This window comes from Cervus canadensis, chromosome 1 (genome assembly GCF_019320065.1).
Source record: "Cervus canadensis isolate Bull #8, Minnesota chromosome 1, ASM1932006v1, whole genome shotgun sequence".
NCBI lineage: Eukaryota > Metazoa > Chordata > Mammalia > Artiodactyla > Cervidae > Cervus > Cervus canadensis.
In genome coordinates, this window is record NC_057386.1 from 12983329 (window position 1) to 13000911 (window position 17583).

Sequence of the window (17583 nt, forward strand, 5' to 3'; positions counted from 1 at the left end):
ACTGTGAGGAACAGATGTCTGTTGTATGTGTGGTGGCAGTGTGAGCAGGCTAAGACACCAAGGAAGCATGGATCCCTGAGAGAGGTGCAAGGGGAGCTGGGAGCAGGCATGGAGGATGAGGACCAGGTGGGGCTGGGATGAGGGAGACACCTCACACCCACACCTGCTGTCTTCCTTCCGCTGGGAACCTGAGCACCTACTCCAGGCAGCCAGAGCTGGTCACAGCTACCCATGCAAGCTGCCCTGACTCCCAACCTCTCCTTGGAGCTGCCAGGACCCTCCAGGGGCAGCCTCTGAGGCAAGGATGCAGTCTGGCCTTGCCTCCCCTTCCCCCCCACCACACCCCCATCCAGGAGGTGCAGGTCTGTTGGGAACGGCCTCTCACTGAAGGTGTAAAGTGGGCACTGCCTGAAACAGGTGGCACAGGCTGACACAGGTCCCAGGCCATTGGTCCAGGCTACATGCCATCTTTTAGTCTATTTGGAATTAGCAGAACATTAATTTTATGGTACTCTGATTTACTGGAACTCATTGCAAAAGACCCTGATGCTGGGCAAGATGGAAGGCAGGAGGAGAAGGGGACAACAGAGGATGAGATGGTTGGATGGCATCACTGACTCGATGGACATGAGTTTGAGCAAGCTCCGGAGTTGGTGATGGACTGGCGTGCTGCAGTCCTCGGGGTTGCAAAGATCGGACATGACTGAGCAACTGAATTGAACTCTGATTTAACATTGTACTTGGTATCTAATCAGACATTCAAGTAGACACACAAATATCAAACCAATAAGTATGACTGAGCCCCTTTGCTGTTTACCTGGAACTATCACAATGCTGTGAATTGGCTATACTTCAATACAGAATAAAAAGTTAAAAAAAAAATCAAACCAAAGTATTTTGCTCCCCACCTCACAAACGTGACTCAGTTTAGACTGTGAACAATGACCCTACAGAGTGCTGGTGATTCCTGCGACTGTAACAGTTGAGAAATGGCTTAAATAGAGATATCTTCTTTCGCGAGAGACCTTAGACTTTAATTTCCCCTAACTTCCTAAAGAGAAACACTGCTAAGGAAGATCCTCCCTTAATTATTTCTATGACGCTTAACAGTTAAGTCGGCCCTGGGCTCAGAACTCGTAATTCTGGCTGAGAGTGTGCTGCATGTAAATTATACCCTCAGTATTCAGTCACATAGTTTCCGTGTGACTCACGTTCTCCCAGAGAATCCAGCACACGGCAGAAGCCGACTCAGCAGTTTCTCTCATGAGGCCACCTCCCCACCGACTCGCCGACCCTCGAACACTCAGGGCTGAAATGAGCGTGTCCAGAGACCCCTTGCGGGTGCAGAGTTCCACATCTGAGGGCGCTAAAGCAGAGGCCCCTGGGGCTGACCACCGGCCAGCACTTTCACACGCAATGGGACATTCTAATTTCCCAGTTAGGATATGAAAGCTCTTACTAGCTCTCCGCTGAAGTGGCTGTAATTCTTTGTTCTGAAACCGGCAGTGCGTGTGCTGAGAAAGCATCTGTAAAAGGGTGGGCACATCCCAGAACCATGACCCGAGGGCTGGACGTGCTCTACAGACGGAAGGACTGGGACAGTGACAGGAGTCCCAGACCCGATGCTTATTCTCCACGCGCCAATGATGGTTTGCAAACTCCTATCCAAATGCCAGCTGAGATGCAAGGTGATGCGAGTATGCACCCAGAGCCCTTGGCTTCCTGACTCTGGATGCTCAGGTCACAACCTGGAGGACAGAAGACTCTGTCCTGCTCAGAGACCTGAAGCTGCCTTGGACTCAGAGCTCCACCAACTCACACACCCCTCAGAGGGGAAGGACAGCCTCACAACAGCTCTGCAACAACCAGGCGCTCAGTGTGGCTGTGGGTGAACCAGGGCCGCCCGGTGCGGACAGGACAGAGCTGGCCCTGTCCCGCGTGACTGTCAACATCCACCTGCGTGCTCCCACCACTACCAGAGACCCTGCCGGCTCCTGGGAGACACACGCTGGCTCACCTCCTGCCCTCGCGGCTGGAGGAGCAGCAGGAAACTCACCGAGCCTCCCAGTGCCCTCACCACCCTCCCCTGTTACTAGTGCATCTATTATCACCACCTGTTCTGAGTGTACCACCTGTGGCCATTGGGCCATTCCTGGAATAGTCATCTCAAAAAAGTTCATTTGGAAAAGTAAATCCAAATGCAAAAGAACTTTTTTGTGTGTGGACCAGCACGAACGGCACAGAACCTAAAAGCTGGTGAAGCAGTTTTGGTAACAGAAGCAACAGGCAAACCCAAAACTAAAGAGGAAAGGGTAAAGAACTCGGATCATCCAGAGAACTATGCGAAATAGCCCACAAGAGGGACGTGGTGGTCCCAGGCACCATTCAACTCTCAGGGTTTCTTCAGCATCACTTTGAGTTCAGTGAACAGAACGCTTGATGCCAGAATCATAAGCGGCTCTAATTTCAGAAGCTGATTATCATTATAAATCATTCCATTATACTGAGATTTCAGTTTTCAAAACTCAGAGTTTAGAAAAAAGCACTTCATTATATGGCAGGATCTCAAGGAATCACAATGTGGGACAGACCCCAGCACCTCACTGAGGGGAGAACATTTCCATGCCTCCTAGAGCTTCTTCCTGGTTGGGCTTTGAGGGGCTGCTCTCCACTCCTCCCTCTCTGATGTGCCCCCCGCCCCACCCCAAGGAGCACATTTCTTCCGCCCTGGGGGGTTAGGTCCTGGGAGGGGCTTGTCCAGCAAGATGGAGTCTGAAGTGTCTTCTGTTGGTGGGGCAACCAGGGCCGGACCAGGAGGCAAACAGAACAGGCCTGGGCCCATCCCCAAGAGCCCAGGGCTACTCTAGGTCTCTGTTTTGGGGTGACATGCTACAGAGCTTAAAGTGGGTGCTGACACGCTAAGGCAGTGGCTTATTTTCAAAGCTGGACGAAGAGAGAATGTTTGGTTCTCATCCTCACTTAACACCTTTCAACATGCGGTCAGTTCGCAGGATCCCCTCGACATCCCACGGACTTTGGGACCCCCCCAGGCTGAGACCTTGAGGCCCTTCTTGATCTCTTCCTCCAGCCCCCCGCCCTGCTGTGGTTTCTAGTCTGACTTGAGCCCACACCCACTTCCAGCTCCGTGGACTTCTGTTACCTGCTGACCAGGTCCACCTCCGGCACAGCGCATCTCAGCTGGTTCCCCAGACCCGGGCCCCCTCCAGCGGCCCTGCTCAGGGGTGGCCCTGCCCCACTAGAAACTCAGGCCTTTTCTGGATGCCCCCACCCCTGCAGCTGCTCAGCACTGCCCAGGCCCCCACCTCCTGCCCTCTGCCTCCATCCACCTCAGCCCGTGTGACCGGCCTGCATGGGTCCTGCTCCCCAGTCTTGAGCCAGGCCCTCCGCACTTGCCTCCTGGCTCTGGCTCCTTCCCAGGCCAGGCTTCTGTGAAACGCTGTTCCTCCTCCTCCAGGCAGCGCCTACTGGGACTGTGCCTGGCACCCAGGAGTCAGCAGGAACAGAGGCTGAGAGCACGGAAACTCCCTCCCGCCCCCAGACAGCAGACGCACCTGGGTGAGCAGCTGGTCAGGTGCCAGCTGGTTGATCCACCGCGTGTACCGCTCGGTGGAGTTGGGGGGCTCCCGCGTCACTTGACAACCGATAATCTGTGAAACAATAACAAACAGGGCTTAAAAGCATGCAGCCTTGGGGGCAGCCCCGTGTTTCCATAACTTTCTCCATTCAGCTTCTAAATAAACAAGAGGTGCAGCCCTAAGAGCTCATTGCCCCCGGCCACCCCCCTCTGTCTAGGCTGCCAGAGCAGCCCCCACAGTGATGCCATCAGACAGGCACTCCCCGCCCCAGGAAGAATCCATGCTAGCTGCCGTCTAAATCCTCTCCTGTACCCTGCCGGACTACTCCTCACTCCTCCTGCTCTTGGTTCTGGAACCCAGCCCTCCCTCCTCCTGGCCATAGACACCATCCCCTCTCCGCAGCTTCGCAGGCTGACTCCCAGCACCCAACACCTAGGGAAGCCCCCCTGCACGCTCTGCTCGGGTATCTGCTTGCAGTGCGTTTAAACATCCCTAAGACTGCTCAGAGGTAAAGGGTCCAGCCCTCCCATTAGTGAGGCAGGCTTGGAGAGAGGCCGGCCCCTCTCGCAGATATCAGGGGTCCTGATGCTCAGACACCAGCAGCCCCAAGGCTCAGATGCAGAGAATGGGCCAGTTTCTGAGGGAGGGGCCCCTCGCAGCAGCAGGAGGAGGCCTTTCTCCCCTTTTCTGGCCAGGGGAGGGCAACTGGAGTGTCCGAGGGTGGCAGACAGCCTGCCCCTCGGTGAGGGTCCTGTGAGGCTCTCACAGGCTGGCTGGCCTCGGGAGATGACACTAACCTCCGATCCCCAGGCTTTGTCTTCCCCACCTTCCTGACCATCGGATAACACAGTCAGGAAGGTCAAGAGTGGCTGGCTGACTTAAATCACTGCCTAAGTTTCCTTATTGAGAAACGAGCAAAAGTCACCTCATGATATCTGAGTTTCTTAAAACTTGCTCTAATATACACAACACTTACACATGGTGATTAATTTATATTAATGCAGTTATGCTACTGAAGAGTTTTGAGAAGGTTTTTGCCTACTTTGCTTGAATTTTGTTGTTGTGTTTGTGTTTCATGATCCTGTTATACATATACACATATCCATTCTTTTTCAGATTCTTTTCCCATACAGGTTATTATAGAACGCTGAGTAGAGTTCCCTGTGCTATACAGTAGGTCCTTGTTTGTTGTGGTTTTTTAATCTGTTCTTGAGAGAGAGAGAGAAATGGTAGATTCGCGTGTGGTAGTAAGAAATAACACACAGAGATCCCATGTGTGTTATTACTTGGTTTCCTCTAATGGTAACATCTTGAAAAACCAACACTTGGCCTCCACTGGGCTCAGGGACACTAGGCGTTTCCACGGCCACAGGGGCCCCTCACGGTGCCTGTATGGCTGCTTCCCCCCTCCCCACCCCCCACACCCACCCCACCCGCCCTGCCCCTTCCCCCCACTGCTAGCTCACAGCCACGAACCTGCTACTTCAATGCCATAATTCTTTCAAGAACATTGCAAAAATGCAATCACATTGTGTGTAGCCTTTAGCAATTGGGTGATTCCCTGGAGATTTGTCCACCCCCCTTTTTTTTTTGGCTGAAAAATACTCCACAGCTTAACCCTCTACAGGACACCTGGGCCGTTTCCAGTTTGAAGCTGTTACTATTATTCTGTTGCAAACACTCATGTAGGGGCTTTTGTATGAACAGAAGTCTTTGTTTCTCTGGGATGAACACCCAGGAGTGTGACTGCGGGTCATACAGTCATGTCATGTTTTAAGAAACTGTTTTCCTGAGTGGCTGAACCACTTCCATCCCCACAACAGCATGTGAGACCAGTTTCCCCGTGTCCTCGTCATGTGTTTTGGTCTAGCTTTTCCGACAGGTGTGTGCAGTTACTCGCGGTTGTAACATGCATCCCCAATGGCTCATGAGGCTGAACCTCCTTCCGGGGGCTTATTTCTCATCTGCCTGACCCTCCAGAGAAATGTCTTTCATCCATTTCCTGATTAGGATAAAACACACTTGGCCATAGGCGTGTATTCTTTTTACATATTACTGAATTCTGTGAACCCTTTATGTATTTCTCCTACAAGCACATACTAAACACAGTTACACATCAGAACAGCTCTTGAATGAGCAGCTTGCCCAGTGCGAGGCAGCAGGACTGATGTGACCAAGGCATATATTTTTAACTGTCTATTCCATCTGTTTTCTGGTATCGTTGACACTGGCTTGCATTTGATGGCTGAACAGAAAAGGTTTTGAAGAAAAAAGGAAACATGTGGATCAAAGCTGTGAGCTAGAAACCCTCTGTTTCAGAAGTATTCCCAAACATGAAGATGAAGAGGCTTAACTTCTGTATAAACACCCGGGCCCCGGCCCCACACTGCTGTGTCATGAACAGCTGCTGGGGGTGGTGGGCCAGCCGAGCACAGCCCAGCCCACGCTGAGAGACACACTTCTAGTCAGACCGTGAGGGGAGGCGGACATGGCCTCTCTGGGACATGGGCTGACTTATGCTATTTCCGCAATGAACACCTGAGCCCCCTTCCCAAACCTCACCTTCCACTCTCTGCCTCTGAGGAAGGCTGAACTACACTGGGTGGGGTCTCACATGGAGAAGGGCTAGGAGGACATGAAATGAAGCTGGAACTTCAGGGGCTGGCTGTTCTTCGAGGCTTTAATTAATGTGAGTGTTGGTCTACAAAGAATGAAAGGCTATTTTGTTTGCCTTGTGAAAGTGAAAAGTGAAAGTCGGACACTCAGTCGTGTCTGACTCTTTGTGACCCCCATGGACTGTAGCCCGCCAGGCTCCTCTGTCCATGGGGTTTCCCAGGCAAGAATATTGTAATGGGTTGCCACTTCCTTCTCCAGGGGATCTCCCCGACCCAGGGATTGAACCCAGGTCTCCTACATTGGCAGGCAGATTCTTTACCATCTGAGCTACCAGGGAAGTCCTTTGTGTGCATTAACACTTTTTAAAAGAATGCTGGCCTGGGCCACAGGGCAGACAAAGGCAAACCATAAAAGAGGCACCTGCAGCAGGACGCCAAGCTCCTCTCCTGTGCCGCCTGCCCTGCCCTCACGCCAGACCGCTGTGGACACCACGCCAGGACAGGGCCCATACACAGTGCTCAACAGGCACAGGCTGAAAGAACACAAAGAGTGGGAGACTGAGAAAATGCTTCAAGAAATAATGGTCAAAAATTTTTACCGATTTGATGCAGGCTATAGCCACAGATCCCAGAACTTCAACCAAGCCTCATTAGAGTCAACCTCTTTAAAAAAAAAAGAAAAAACTTATGTTTGTACATCATAACCAAAGTGCTGAAAACTAATATTAAAGAAAAAATCTTAAAAGCAGTCAGAGAAAAACACCCATTACACAGAGAGACATAAGGAAGGCAGCAGACTCCTTGGCAGAAGCTATGGAAACCAGACAAGGGTTTATTTGGCTGAGCCTGGTCTTAGATGTGGCATGCATAATCTTCAATCTTCGTTGCATCATGCAGGATCTTTTTTAAAGTTGCAACATGTGAACTCTTAGCTGTGGCACGCAGGATCTAGTTCCCTGACCAGGGATCAAAACCAGGCCCCCTGCATTGGGAGCACAGAGTCTTAGCCACTGGACCATCAGGGAAGCGCCAGGGAGAGGCATCTTTAAAGGAAGAAAGGACTTCAACCTAGAATTCATTAGCCAGCTAATGAAAGTAGCTTTCAAAAATTAAAGGAAAAGAGACTTTTTCAGAAAAACCAAAAGTCAAAATAACTCATCACAAGAAGAGTTAAATTACCAAAAAAGATGAAGCAAGCTCTTTGGGGGAAAAAAGACGATCTGACCGATAACACGGAATGGTAAGTGGCAGTGATGTTATACATGTGTAAAAGCAGAAGACATTTTGCCATGTGTGACCTCTTTATAAGATAATTGATTTTGGTAAAAATAAAAACAAATATCGTGGGGTTTATAGCATGAACTGTGTGACAGGATGTGATTTTGTAATCTTATGCTCCATGTGAGATGCTGCCATCTATTTAAGGTAGAGTGTAAAGGTAAGGTACACACTGCACATGGCCCTAAGCCAACCACTGGACAATAGTGAAACAAAGAGGTATAGCTGATAAATCAACAGTAGAGGTAAAGTGGGATCATAAAACAAAACACGGAATAGAGGACCAGGAGGAAAGAGGCTCAGGGCAAAACACAAACCAGAAGATGAAAACCAATTACATAAAATACAGAAGGAACACAGTAATAAAAAAGCAAAAGTCAGTAAAATAGAAAAAAAAAGAAAAAGAAAAAGGGGGGAGGGACTGGCATGTAGCCGAGTTAGGAGGGGTGCCATTGCAAGGTGGCTTGGCGTGGCTGTTGCTGGGATCAGTACCCATCTACAAGCTCTTACTGAGGAACTGAATTTTTACATTTATTTTAACAAATTAATTATTTTTATTTATTTGACTGAGCTGGGTCTTAGTTGTGGCTGATGGGATCTTTAGCTGCAGCATGTGGGATCTAACTCCCCAACCGGGGGTCAAACCTGGGCTCCCTGCATTGGGAGCATTGCGTTTTCACCACTGGACCATCAGGGAAGTCCCAGAAACTGAATTTTTTAAACTTCACTAACCTCAGTTCTTAATGGAAATGAGAACTGATACTGCAAACCCACATAACAAACCAGACAACAAGCTTGAGTAGGAAGTTGTAAAATAAGCCCAGGACCTGCACCTTGAATTCGGAGAGGAAGGCAGCCCACCCTCCCCACCCACTGTCCTCACGGTGTTGCTGGAAGGTCCCTGCTGCAAGGCCTCTCAGAACCACGGCCTGAAGATGAAAAATAAGGGGTGGGGGTGGGGGGAAATGTAAGCATAAAACTGTATTAACTACATTTATGAAAGTAGCTCCTAATTTATGTTCATGAATAGTTTAAAGATTACTAAAAGGTAAACAAAAATTAGATTTCATTAAGGACTAATTGCCTTATGGATCCAATCCTCAAAATACTTAAAGTGGGTACATTTAGGAATGGAGGCAGTGTTTTAATATTTTAAGTTAGATTAACTATTTTATTTCATACTCCCAAATGCTTCTTGTCATCAAAAATCTTTTCTAAATCATGACTTACAGATCAATGTGTAATCACCTGGGCAACAATCACCACTAGGAAACAGGGCTATTCAAACACCCTCCTAGCTCCCAAGAGGTTCACCTGTGTTTACTCATCAAGAGTGGTATGTATCAGGTGTGACTGGGGTGGGGGGCAGCCACACGAAACCTAAATACACAGACATGTGTTGTCCACGTGTGGTGGTCACATCAACGTTGGGCAGATGTGGAAGAACATCGCTCAGTCACTGTGATTTTTAACCTGAGAAACCTCTCCAGACTGTAGGAGGGGAGGTGCCCTCATCGCCTCTGCCTCTCAAATCTCCCGGGCACTGGACCAGGTCCACTTTCAGCAGGGCTCTTGTAGCCTCCCCACAGCCCCCCAGTCACCCTCTCCCCCTCCCGACTCACCCCACCTCTCAAATACCAAGTATTCCCAGAGATGGATGCCTGGCCTGCAACACGCCCCCTCCCCAGGCTCCATCAGGGCCAGCTGTGGACACAGAGGCCCCCACAGCCCACCTGCAAACCTATCCCCAGGCACTGCAGGCCAGGGGGCTCCTCAGCCAGTCTCTCTTGCTGTGAAGCAGAGCTGGACCACAGGGCCCGGCCACCAGACTCCGTTCTGTGTGACTAAGTGAAGCCCCCATCTGCACCTCCTTCCTCCAGCCTCTGCTGGGTACACAGACGGTGCCCACTGTGTGCGAGGAGTGGTGAGGACCAAGCCAGAAGCGAGGCGGCGCCGGCTTTAGATGCTGACAGCAGACCCACCACCTCCCAGCCTCACGCAGCGTGGGCTCCTTGCCCGCCCCTTCAGACAGCCGTGCCCTCTCTGCAGTGCCTGCGCCATTCCCGGGCACGCGCTCAGCCTGACCAGGTCAGTGCCTCTCGGTGGACAGAGGTCACAGGAGCCACCCCCACAGGGCGGGATGAGGCTGCGCTGAGCAGAGGGGAGATGACTGCCCTGGGGTCACCTGACGATGGAGACGGGTCCGCAGTGCCTGCCTCCTGCCTCATGTACCCACCAGGCAGGGTGGGCGAAGGCCAGGTCACCGAGGACTCCTCCCGAGCCCCCTGGAGACTCACATCCGGATGTAGGGAAGTCCAGCCATCGCCCTGTCCCAAGACCACAGGGAAGCACCCGCCCACATGTGCTGGAAAAATTCTGGGCCGCCCTGAACCTCTGCAGGATGATCCCTGCCTCCTTCCCACCTTCATCCTCAGTGCCTCCAGAGTCCTGAGAATACAGAGCTTCCCACCTCTGCCCATCACAGGCGACCCCTCAGGGAGGGGCCTGGACCAAACACAGCGGCTTCCCTGACCCCACCCAACTCCTGTCCCAGAGCGGAACCCCGCTCCAAAATGCTCAGCAGGGGGTTGGAGAAACGCCTGACGTACCATCTTAGAAAGTTCTGCAGAGAATATGCAGCTGCACGATTTATGGGAGCTGCCACCCTCATAATTAAATGGCTTTCTTGCAAATGGCCTTAAAGAAGTAATGACCAAGGACAAACATATACTTAGCATTCATTTCATTCTTTCCAAACAAACTATATGATATAATCAACAAAACCACCAACTGGCCAACTGCAAATCAAGATTTTTGTAGGTCATGACTTTTATAAAACCCAGCCCCACAGTAACAGCCCTTCTCAAGCTGGTTTATCTAGTGCAGCAGGGCTGCCCTGAATCCCTGGTCTCGCTGCAGACCTGTGATGCGGGGCGGGAGGAGGCACAGCGGCTCCGCTGCTGGGAGAAAGCTTCTCCTTTGTTGGAACAGAGTATCCAGTGCACTTAACACAAGCTTAGCGAGAAAAGCCCTAACCTAGAACCTTATAAAAGCATAAGACAATGTGTTTTAATTAAGATTAAGATAAACTGGAAGATTAAGATAAGCTTTACTGTGTTGCAGACGGTAAAGACTTCGCCTGCAATGCGGGAGACCTGGGTTTGATCCCTGGGTTGGGAAGATCTCCTGAAGAACAGAAAGGCTACCCACTCCAGTATTCTGACCTGGAGAATTCCATGGACTGTATAGTCCATGGGGTCGCAAAGAGTAGGACACGACTGAGTGACTTTCACTTCACAAGATAAACTGACACAGTCTATATTTTTCCCAAATTCCTTATATACCCCTAGATTTCAAGGTCTTTGAACTTACATGTTGTTGTTCAGTTGCTCAGTCGTGTCCAACTCTTTGCGACCCCATGGTCTGCAGCATGCTAGGATTCCCTTTCCTTCACCATCTCCTGGACCTTGCTCAAATTCATGTACATTGAGTCAGTGATGCCATTCAACCATCTCATCCTCTGTTGCCCCCTTCTCCTCCTGCCTTCAATCCTTCCCAGCATCAGGGTCTTTTCCAGTGAGTCAGTTCTTTGCATCAGGTGGCCAAAGTACTGGAGCTTCAGCTTTAGCATCAGTCCTTCCAATGAATATTCAGTGTTGATTTCCTTTATGATGGACTGGTTTGATCTCCTTGCAATCCAAGGGACTCTTAAGAATCTTTTCCAACACCACAATTTGAAAGCATAAATTCTTCGATGCTTAGCCTTCTTTATGGTCCAACTTTCACATCTATACATGACTACTGGAAAGACCATAGCTTTGACTATGCAGACCTTTGTTGGTAAAGTGATGTCTCGCTTTTTAATATGCTGTCTAGGTTTGTCATAGCTTTTCTTCCAAGGAATAAGCATCTTTTTAACTTCGTGTTTGCATTCACTGCAGTGATTTTGGAGCCCGGTAAAATAAAATCTGTCACTGTTTCTACTTCTTCTCTCTATTTGCCATGAAGTGATGGGACCGGATGCCATGATCTTAGTTTTTTGAATGTTGAGTTTTAAGCCAGATTTTTCACTCTCTTCTTTCACCCTCATCAAGAGGATCTTTAGTTCCTCTTTTCTTTCTGTCATTAGAGTGGTATCACTGCCTATCTGAGGTTGTTGATATTTTTCCCGGCAATCTTGATTCTGGCTTGTGATTCATTCAGCCTGGCATTACACATGATGTACTCTGCATATAAGTTAAATAAGCAGGGTGACAATATACAGCCTTGATGTACTCCTTTCCCAATTTTGAACCAGTCCATTGTTCCATGTCTGGTTCTAACTGTTGCTTCTTGACCTGTACACAGATTTCTCAGGAGGCAGGTAAGGTGGTCTGGTATTCATATCTCTAAGAATTTTCCACAGTTTGTTGTGATCCACACAGTCAAAGGCTTTAGCGTAGTCAATGATGCAGAAGTAGATGTTTTCCGGAATTTCCTTGCTTTTTCTATTGTCCAACAGATGTTAGCAATTTGATCTTTGGTTCCTCTGTCTTTTCTAAACCCAGCTTGTACCTCTGGAAGTTCTCAGTTCACATACTGTTGAAGCCCAGCTTGAAGGATTTTGAGCATTACCTTGCTCGCATGAAATGAGCGCAAATATACAGTAGTTTGAACATTCTTTGGCATTGCCTTTGGGAGTGGAATGAAAACTGACCTTTTCCAGTGGAGAACCGCCAAAAGTAACTTCACATGTGAACCAAACACAAAAAAGTGGGGGTAACAATAGATCTAAAAGTATCTCACTCTCTACAATGTCAATGCTGGTTACAAAATTCTTCACACAGAATTCTTTCAATGTAAAATATGTTCTCAATGCTTGGAAACTGTGTGCCATTTCCAGTTATGTGAAAAGCACCTCTGATGTTTCTAGACCTGGACCAGTTCTTGGACTTAGGCCCACCAGCTGAGGGAGAGGCCCCACCCATGAGGATGGACTGTGATGCCAAGGGTGACGCACTCAAGATGCATGATGTAAAGCTAGGAGGGGACACTGATCGTATGAGGCAGCTGGACACAGGACACAGGTGACACCAGACCCATCATGCCCAGGGGAGTAAGGGTCCATGGGTCAGGTAATAACCTGGGCTCGTGGGCACACAGGTCCTACCAGTGACCACTTCCGGGTTCCTGAAGGTGTAACCAGGGAGCACAGGCTCAGGGCCTGGCCGAGCCCCCACAGGGTTCCCTGGAATGTGATTAGGGACGTGTGTAAGAGAAAGGCCAGGCGAGCATAAATCAAACACCATATCACATTCTGAGGAAAAGGCTGAGATTGGGCCATCTCGGAGGCTTGAAGGATGGGGGTGCTGGTCCTGACACACCCCTGCAGAAGCACTCGTCTCGCTCACATGCTGCATCAGCAAGTCAGCAGTAGGGACCCTCTCTGCTGTCTTCACATCGTTCAGTGGTCTGCACCCTGGACATTCCCGCACTGGCCACTCTGTGAGGACACCTGTGGCACCTGGTGAGCAAGACTTTTGGGTCCAGAGGTCTGGGCACCACGTCTCCCTCTCTGAGGTGAGGTCCATGGAGAGAGAGGCACAGGACTGGGCAGTCTCCCTGGCCCTCTTGGGGTCCTGTTTACCCCTGACCCTTGTTGAGAGTGGGGTCTGGAGAAGCACAGGCCTGCTGTCTGGCCCTCAGACTGCAGAGCCCTGGAGGAAGTTGGTGGTGGTCAACAACATGGAGACCGGCAGACCCAACGGGGCTGTCATAGCACAAACCCCAGAACCCTGTGACACAGAGCTGTGGGCCATTCAACGTGATGTGGCCGGGGCACACGGTCACACTGCCCACCAGCAGCTGGGCACTCTCAGACCACCGAAGCATGAGGCTGAGTGGCCCTTAAGCCATGCAGACGAGGGTGGAGGTCCCAGGTCACCCACCTGTGGCTCCGAACTCTCCCTCAGCTGCACCCACAGCCTCATGGGGGTCCCCTAGGACCCACAGATAGAGCAGGTCTGCAGGCAGGCTAGTGTCATAGGTTGGCACAACCCAAAAAGGGACTGATACTGCAGCCTGGTCCCATTCGGACAGTTCCAAAGCCCTGGAAGCCTGGAATGTCCACCTGTGGGAAGCTGGGAGGTGGCTAGGGCAAGGACACATACAAACCCACAGGCCCTGGTCAGCATGCAGGGGAGTTTGCTGGGAAGAGCAGACCTCTGAGACATTGCAGATGGACCTGGGAGCACTAGGAGCAGCTTCTGGTAGGCAGTGCTGGCTGCTGGACCAGAGTAGAGGATATGGGTTCCTTTCCAAAGGCTGGTCTAGTTACGACCACCCCTGACCTCCTGGTCACAGACAGACCGGGCCATGGGGGCCCGGCCCAAGGATTCCAGCAGCCCTGGTGAGTTGGCGATACTAGCCCCCAGCTCACGCAGTGGTTCCCTTGATGCTACCTTGGCCGAAAGGCCACTTGTCAATAAAGGAGCAGCTGGGCACTTTCGAGCCTCCCTCAAGTCCAGCCTTCTGGAAATGTCCAGCCTGAGGAACAGTGGAGTAGACTCTCAAGACATAGATGACAGCTGTTTTTATCTTCTTACAGGCATGGTTCAAGGCCTTGTTTATATTAACGATGTTTAAATGTAAGCAATATAGGTGCAATTACAATTTAGGGAATAAGAATCCTCAACATCAAACTTAAGATTGTGAACATCACCTATTCCATGAAAAGACAACAAAAGCTCTCAGGAGGAGTGCACAGGTGTGTTCACAGGACAGCCAAGCCCTAGAGTCCTAGTCACGTGTGTGGGGCTGGGCCGTCGGAGACAGAGCATGAGGGGTACATTTCTTTGTTGTTGTTCAGGTACTCAGTTGTGTCTGACTCTTTGCGAACCCATGGACTGTAGCATGCCAGACTTCCCTGTCCTTCACCATCTCCTGGACCTTGCTCAAACTCATGTACATTGAGTCAGTGATAGCATCCAACCATCTTGTCCTCTGTCGTCCCCTTCTCCTCCTGCCTTCAGTCCTTCCCAGCATCAGGTTTTTTCCAATGAGTCACCTCTTTGCATCAGGTGGCCAAAGTATTGGAGCGTCAGCTTCAGCATCAGTCCTTCCAATGAACATTCAGGACTGATCTCCTTTAGGATTGACTGGTTTGATCTCCTTGCAGTCCAAGGGACTCTCAAGAGTCTTCTCCAACACCACAGTGCAAAAGCATCAATTCTTTGGTGCTCAGCCTTCTTTATGGCCCAACTCTCACATCTATATATGACTACTGGAAAAACCATAGCTTTGACTATACAGATCTTTGTTTCTTAAAAGGAGAAAATCAGCAGATTAAATTCAGAGCTCCAAAATTAGGGGCTACTGGAAGAGAAAGAATTCATCTTGGATGAAAAATCATCCTTCAAACTCCTTGAGAAACTATCTGAAGGAAGTGTGTTTTTGAACCTTTTTCTTAGTACATGTTTCATGGGGTGCATGCTCTGAGCCCTGAACCCTGCCTGTCCCAGGAACCGGCTCTCTCCTTCATGAAGGCCAAGTGGCAATAGTCAGACCTCAAATACAGCACCTGGAGCCCGTGAGAAATGCAAAGTCTCAGGCCTCACAGACAACCAGGATCAGATCTCAGGGGCTTGTGCACTCATGGCCTGCAGACACTTTGGTGTGTGGACACAGCAAAGGGACAGAAGTGAGCAAAACCCAGGGGCCGTTCCTCAGCAGACACCATGCGTCTTAAGACAGCTCTGGAACTTTCTCTTTCCCACTTTCAAGACCAGTGGTTCAAAGATGTTTTTACTAAAACTTCAGCATAGATATCTGAGCAGTGAGTCCTATGGTCAAACACCATGTCTGAGGATCAGCCTCCTGGGCCACCCTGGACCCTGAGCCTCAAAGGGGCGAGTGACTCATGGGCCTGAGATGTCCTTCCAAGTTTAAGTGGGTAGAGATGCTCCCCTACATGGGGCTCCTGCGGGGGGATGTGAGCCTCCCTGCCTGGAGGACGGGTCCTGGGGAGCCTCACTCATGGGGGCCAATGTGGAAGCCGTTCTAAAGATGGGAGTGTAGTCTGAGGTTATGCAGATAATAAGATTTTTTTAAACTGATACACCCTACAGCTCTGAATCTATTTTCATGTCCAAGGTACACAGCTTCTAAAAATGCTGATAAAACTAAACCAAACCAAAAAATAAATTAAAAAATCCTTTGGACCCATTTGAAAGTAACAAGTGCTACTCAAAACAAGAAGCACATTTTTCTTGAAAGAAAAACACCCGTGAGTGTGGAGACACACCAGGCACACACCTTTCTCCGAGAGGGCAGTCTGGCTGCAAACTGACTCTTTCAATCCTAAGGAAGAATCTTAATCTAAAAAACTATAATGGCATTTCTACCAAAAGTTGTAGAGACATGCATAAACATCCATACTTACACTTTTTGGGTGTCGCAAAGCGGCTTCGTGTTGCAGCCTCACTCTCTGAGGCATCATCACGTCGTCCTGCAGGGGAGAACACACTTGAAACTCCAGGAAGCAACTCTGACAAACAAGCAAGAAGACAGACAGCCTGACGGCGAAGCAGGCAGGAGACCAGAACAGGCAGTGCAGACACTGCCCAGTGACCCATGACCCCATCAGTCACCCGGGAAACTCAACTGCCCAGGAGGCAGTGTAGCATGAGTGAGAAGTTGGACAATTCCAGTAAGAACCACACAGCTGGGAGGAACGAGGATCTGAGGAAGACAGTGGGGCATGTCCAGCAAGGTGGAGACTCTGATTCCCGAGAGCCAGTAACTTTATTTACCCCATGGCCAGAAAAAGGCTTACACATACGCACCAGAGAGATGTAGAGAAATGTTCACCACAGTGTTGTTCAAAATGGGGAACAGCTTGATGTTCACAGAAACCAGCCAAGGTAAGTAAATTGTGTGCCTCGCTATAGTCAAATACCATTGCGGTATGAGAGTGAACGACAGCTACACACGCATAAGTGAATTTCACAGATATAACACTGAGTGAAAGAGGCAGGACAACAGAATAGATATAGTATTACTCCTTTTATTTAAAATTCAAAGTCAAGCAAAATTAACCTGCTTATTTAAGATACACACACATATAATATGAACTACCATAAAGAAAGCAAGAAAATTATAATCCCAAAGTCAGAATAGTGGTGACTTTGTAGGGAGGGGGTCAGGGTGTACCTCTTAAGTATTAGCAATGCAGTTACTTGCTGAGAGGTAAATACATGTGTATTGACTTCCTAATTAATCTTTAAAGTGTACATGCATGTTCTGTGTATTTTTCTATAGGTATGTTTCATCTCACAATTTTAAAACTGCTTTAAATTGATTAAAAAAAAAAGCAAATATGGGTACCAATATGCCCAACAGAAGAGCTAAAAATAATATCATTGGGAGGGTATTTATCTTTAAACTGAGCAATGAGATAAACTAAAAGACCTGTATTTGTATCTCTCATTTCTTCAACATGGCCTCATGAGCGAATGTGCTAATCAAATGAACTGCAGATGAAGTAAGCTGAGAGGAAGCTTGTGGCTAATGTGAGGAGGAGGGGGAAGGAGGTGATGAAAGAGGAGGAGGGAGGGTAGGGGGAGGGAAGGAGGAGGGAGAGGACAGGGAGAAGAAGGGGATGGACAGGGCAGGGGCCCCTCCAGGCACAGCGGCGCCCTCAGCAGGCAGGAACAGAAACGCAGGGAGGAAGCTGTCAGAACGGGAACGGAGGAGTTGCCTATTCCAGGCCCGAATCCTTCCCTGGCTCCCATCAGGACCACGCGTGCGGGCATGTGCGTGGTCAACCACAGCTGGGAACCTTAAAAAGGAAAACCAGGGGGGCTTCCCTGGCTGCTCGGACAGTAAAAAGGAAAACAAGGAAAATTGAAGTGGTGGTGGGGTAGGGGGTGGGGGATGGGGGGTGGGGTGAGCAATGTGAGGAGAATAAAAAGAAGCTATGCTAGAGCTCGGCCTATTTCTCTCCCACAAAGGGTACAGCAAGGCGGCAGGGCAGAGACAAAAGAGGGAAATTTCCCTGAAAGGGGAGGTCTATTGATCAAATTCCTGAAAAGTGACTCCGTGTCTGGGGGCCTCAT

General features: G+C 49.6%; 1 protein-coding gene across 7 annotated transcripts in view; it reads right to left on the reverse strand.

Moving 5' to 3' along the window:
* B3GNTL1 (UDP-GlcNAc:betaGal beta-1,3-N-acetylglucosaminyltransferase like 1) overlaps nucleotides 1-17583 on the reverse strand; it is a 106893-nt gene that overhangs the window by 48374 nt on the left and 40936 nt on the right. For 5 of the 7 annotated variants that reach the window (XR_006268819.1, XM_043464268.1, XM_043464280.1 and 2 more), the window contains 2 exons: nucleotides 15909-15974; nucleotides 3573-3668 (listed from right to left, as the gene is read on the reverse strand). Coding sequence is in view for 4 of the 7 variants with exons in the window: in XM_043464268.1 (XP_043320203.1) it covers nucleotides 3573-3668; nucleotides 15909-15974 (162 nt within the window). In the remaining 3 variants the exon portion in view is untranslated. Of the gene's footprint in view, nucleotides 1-3572; nucleotides 3669-6632; nucleotides 6745-6810; nucleotides 6875-15908; nucleotides 15975-17583 lie in introns of all 7 variants that reach the window. The other 2 variants (XM_043464293.1, XM_043464297.1) reach the window with 2 other exon arrangements.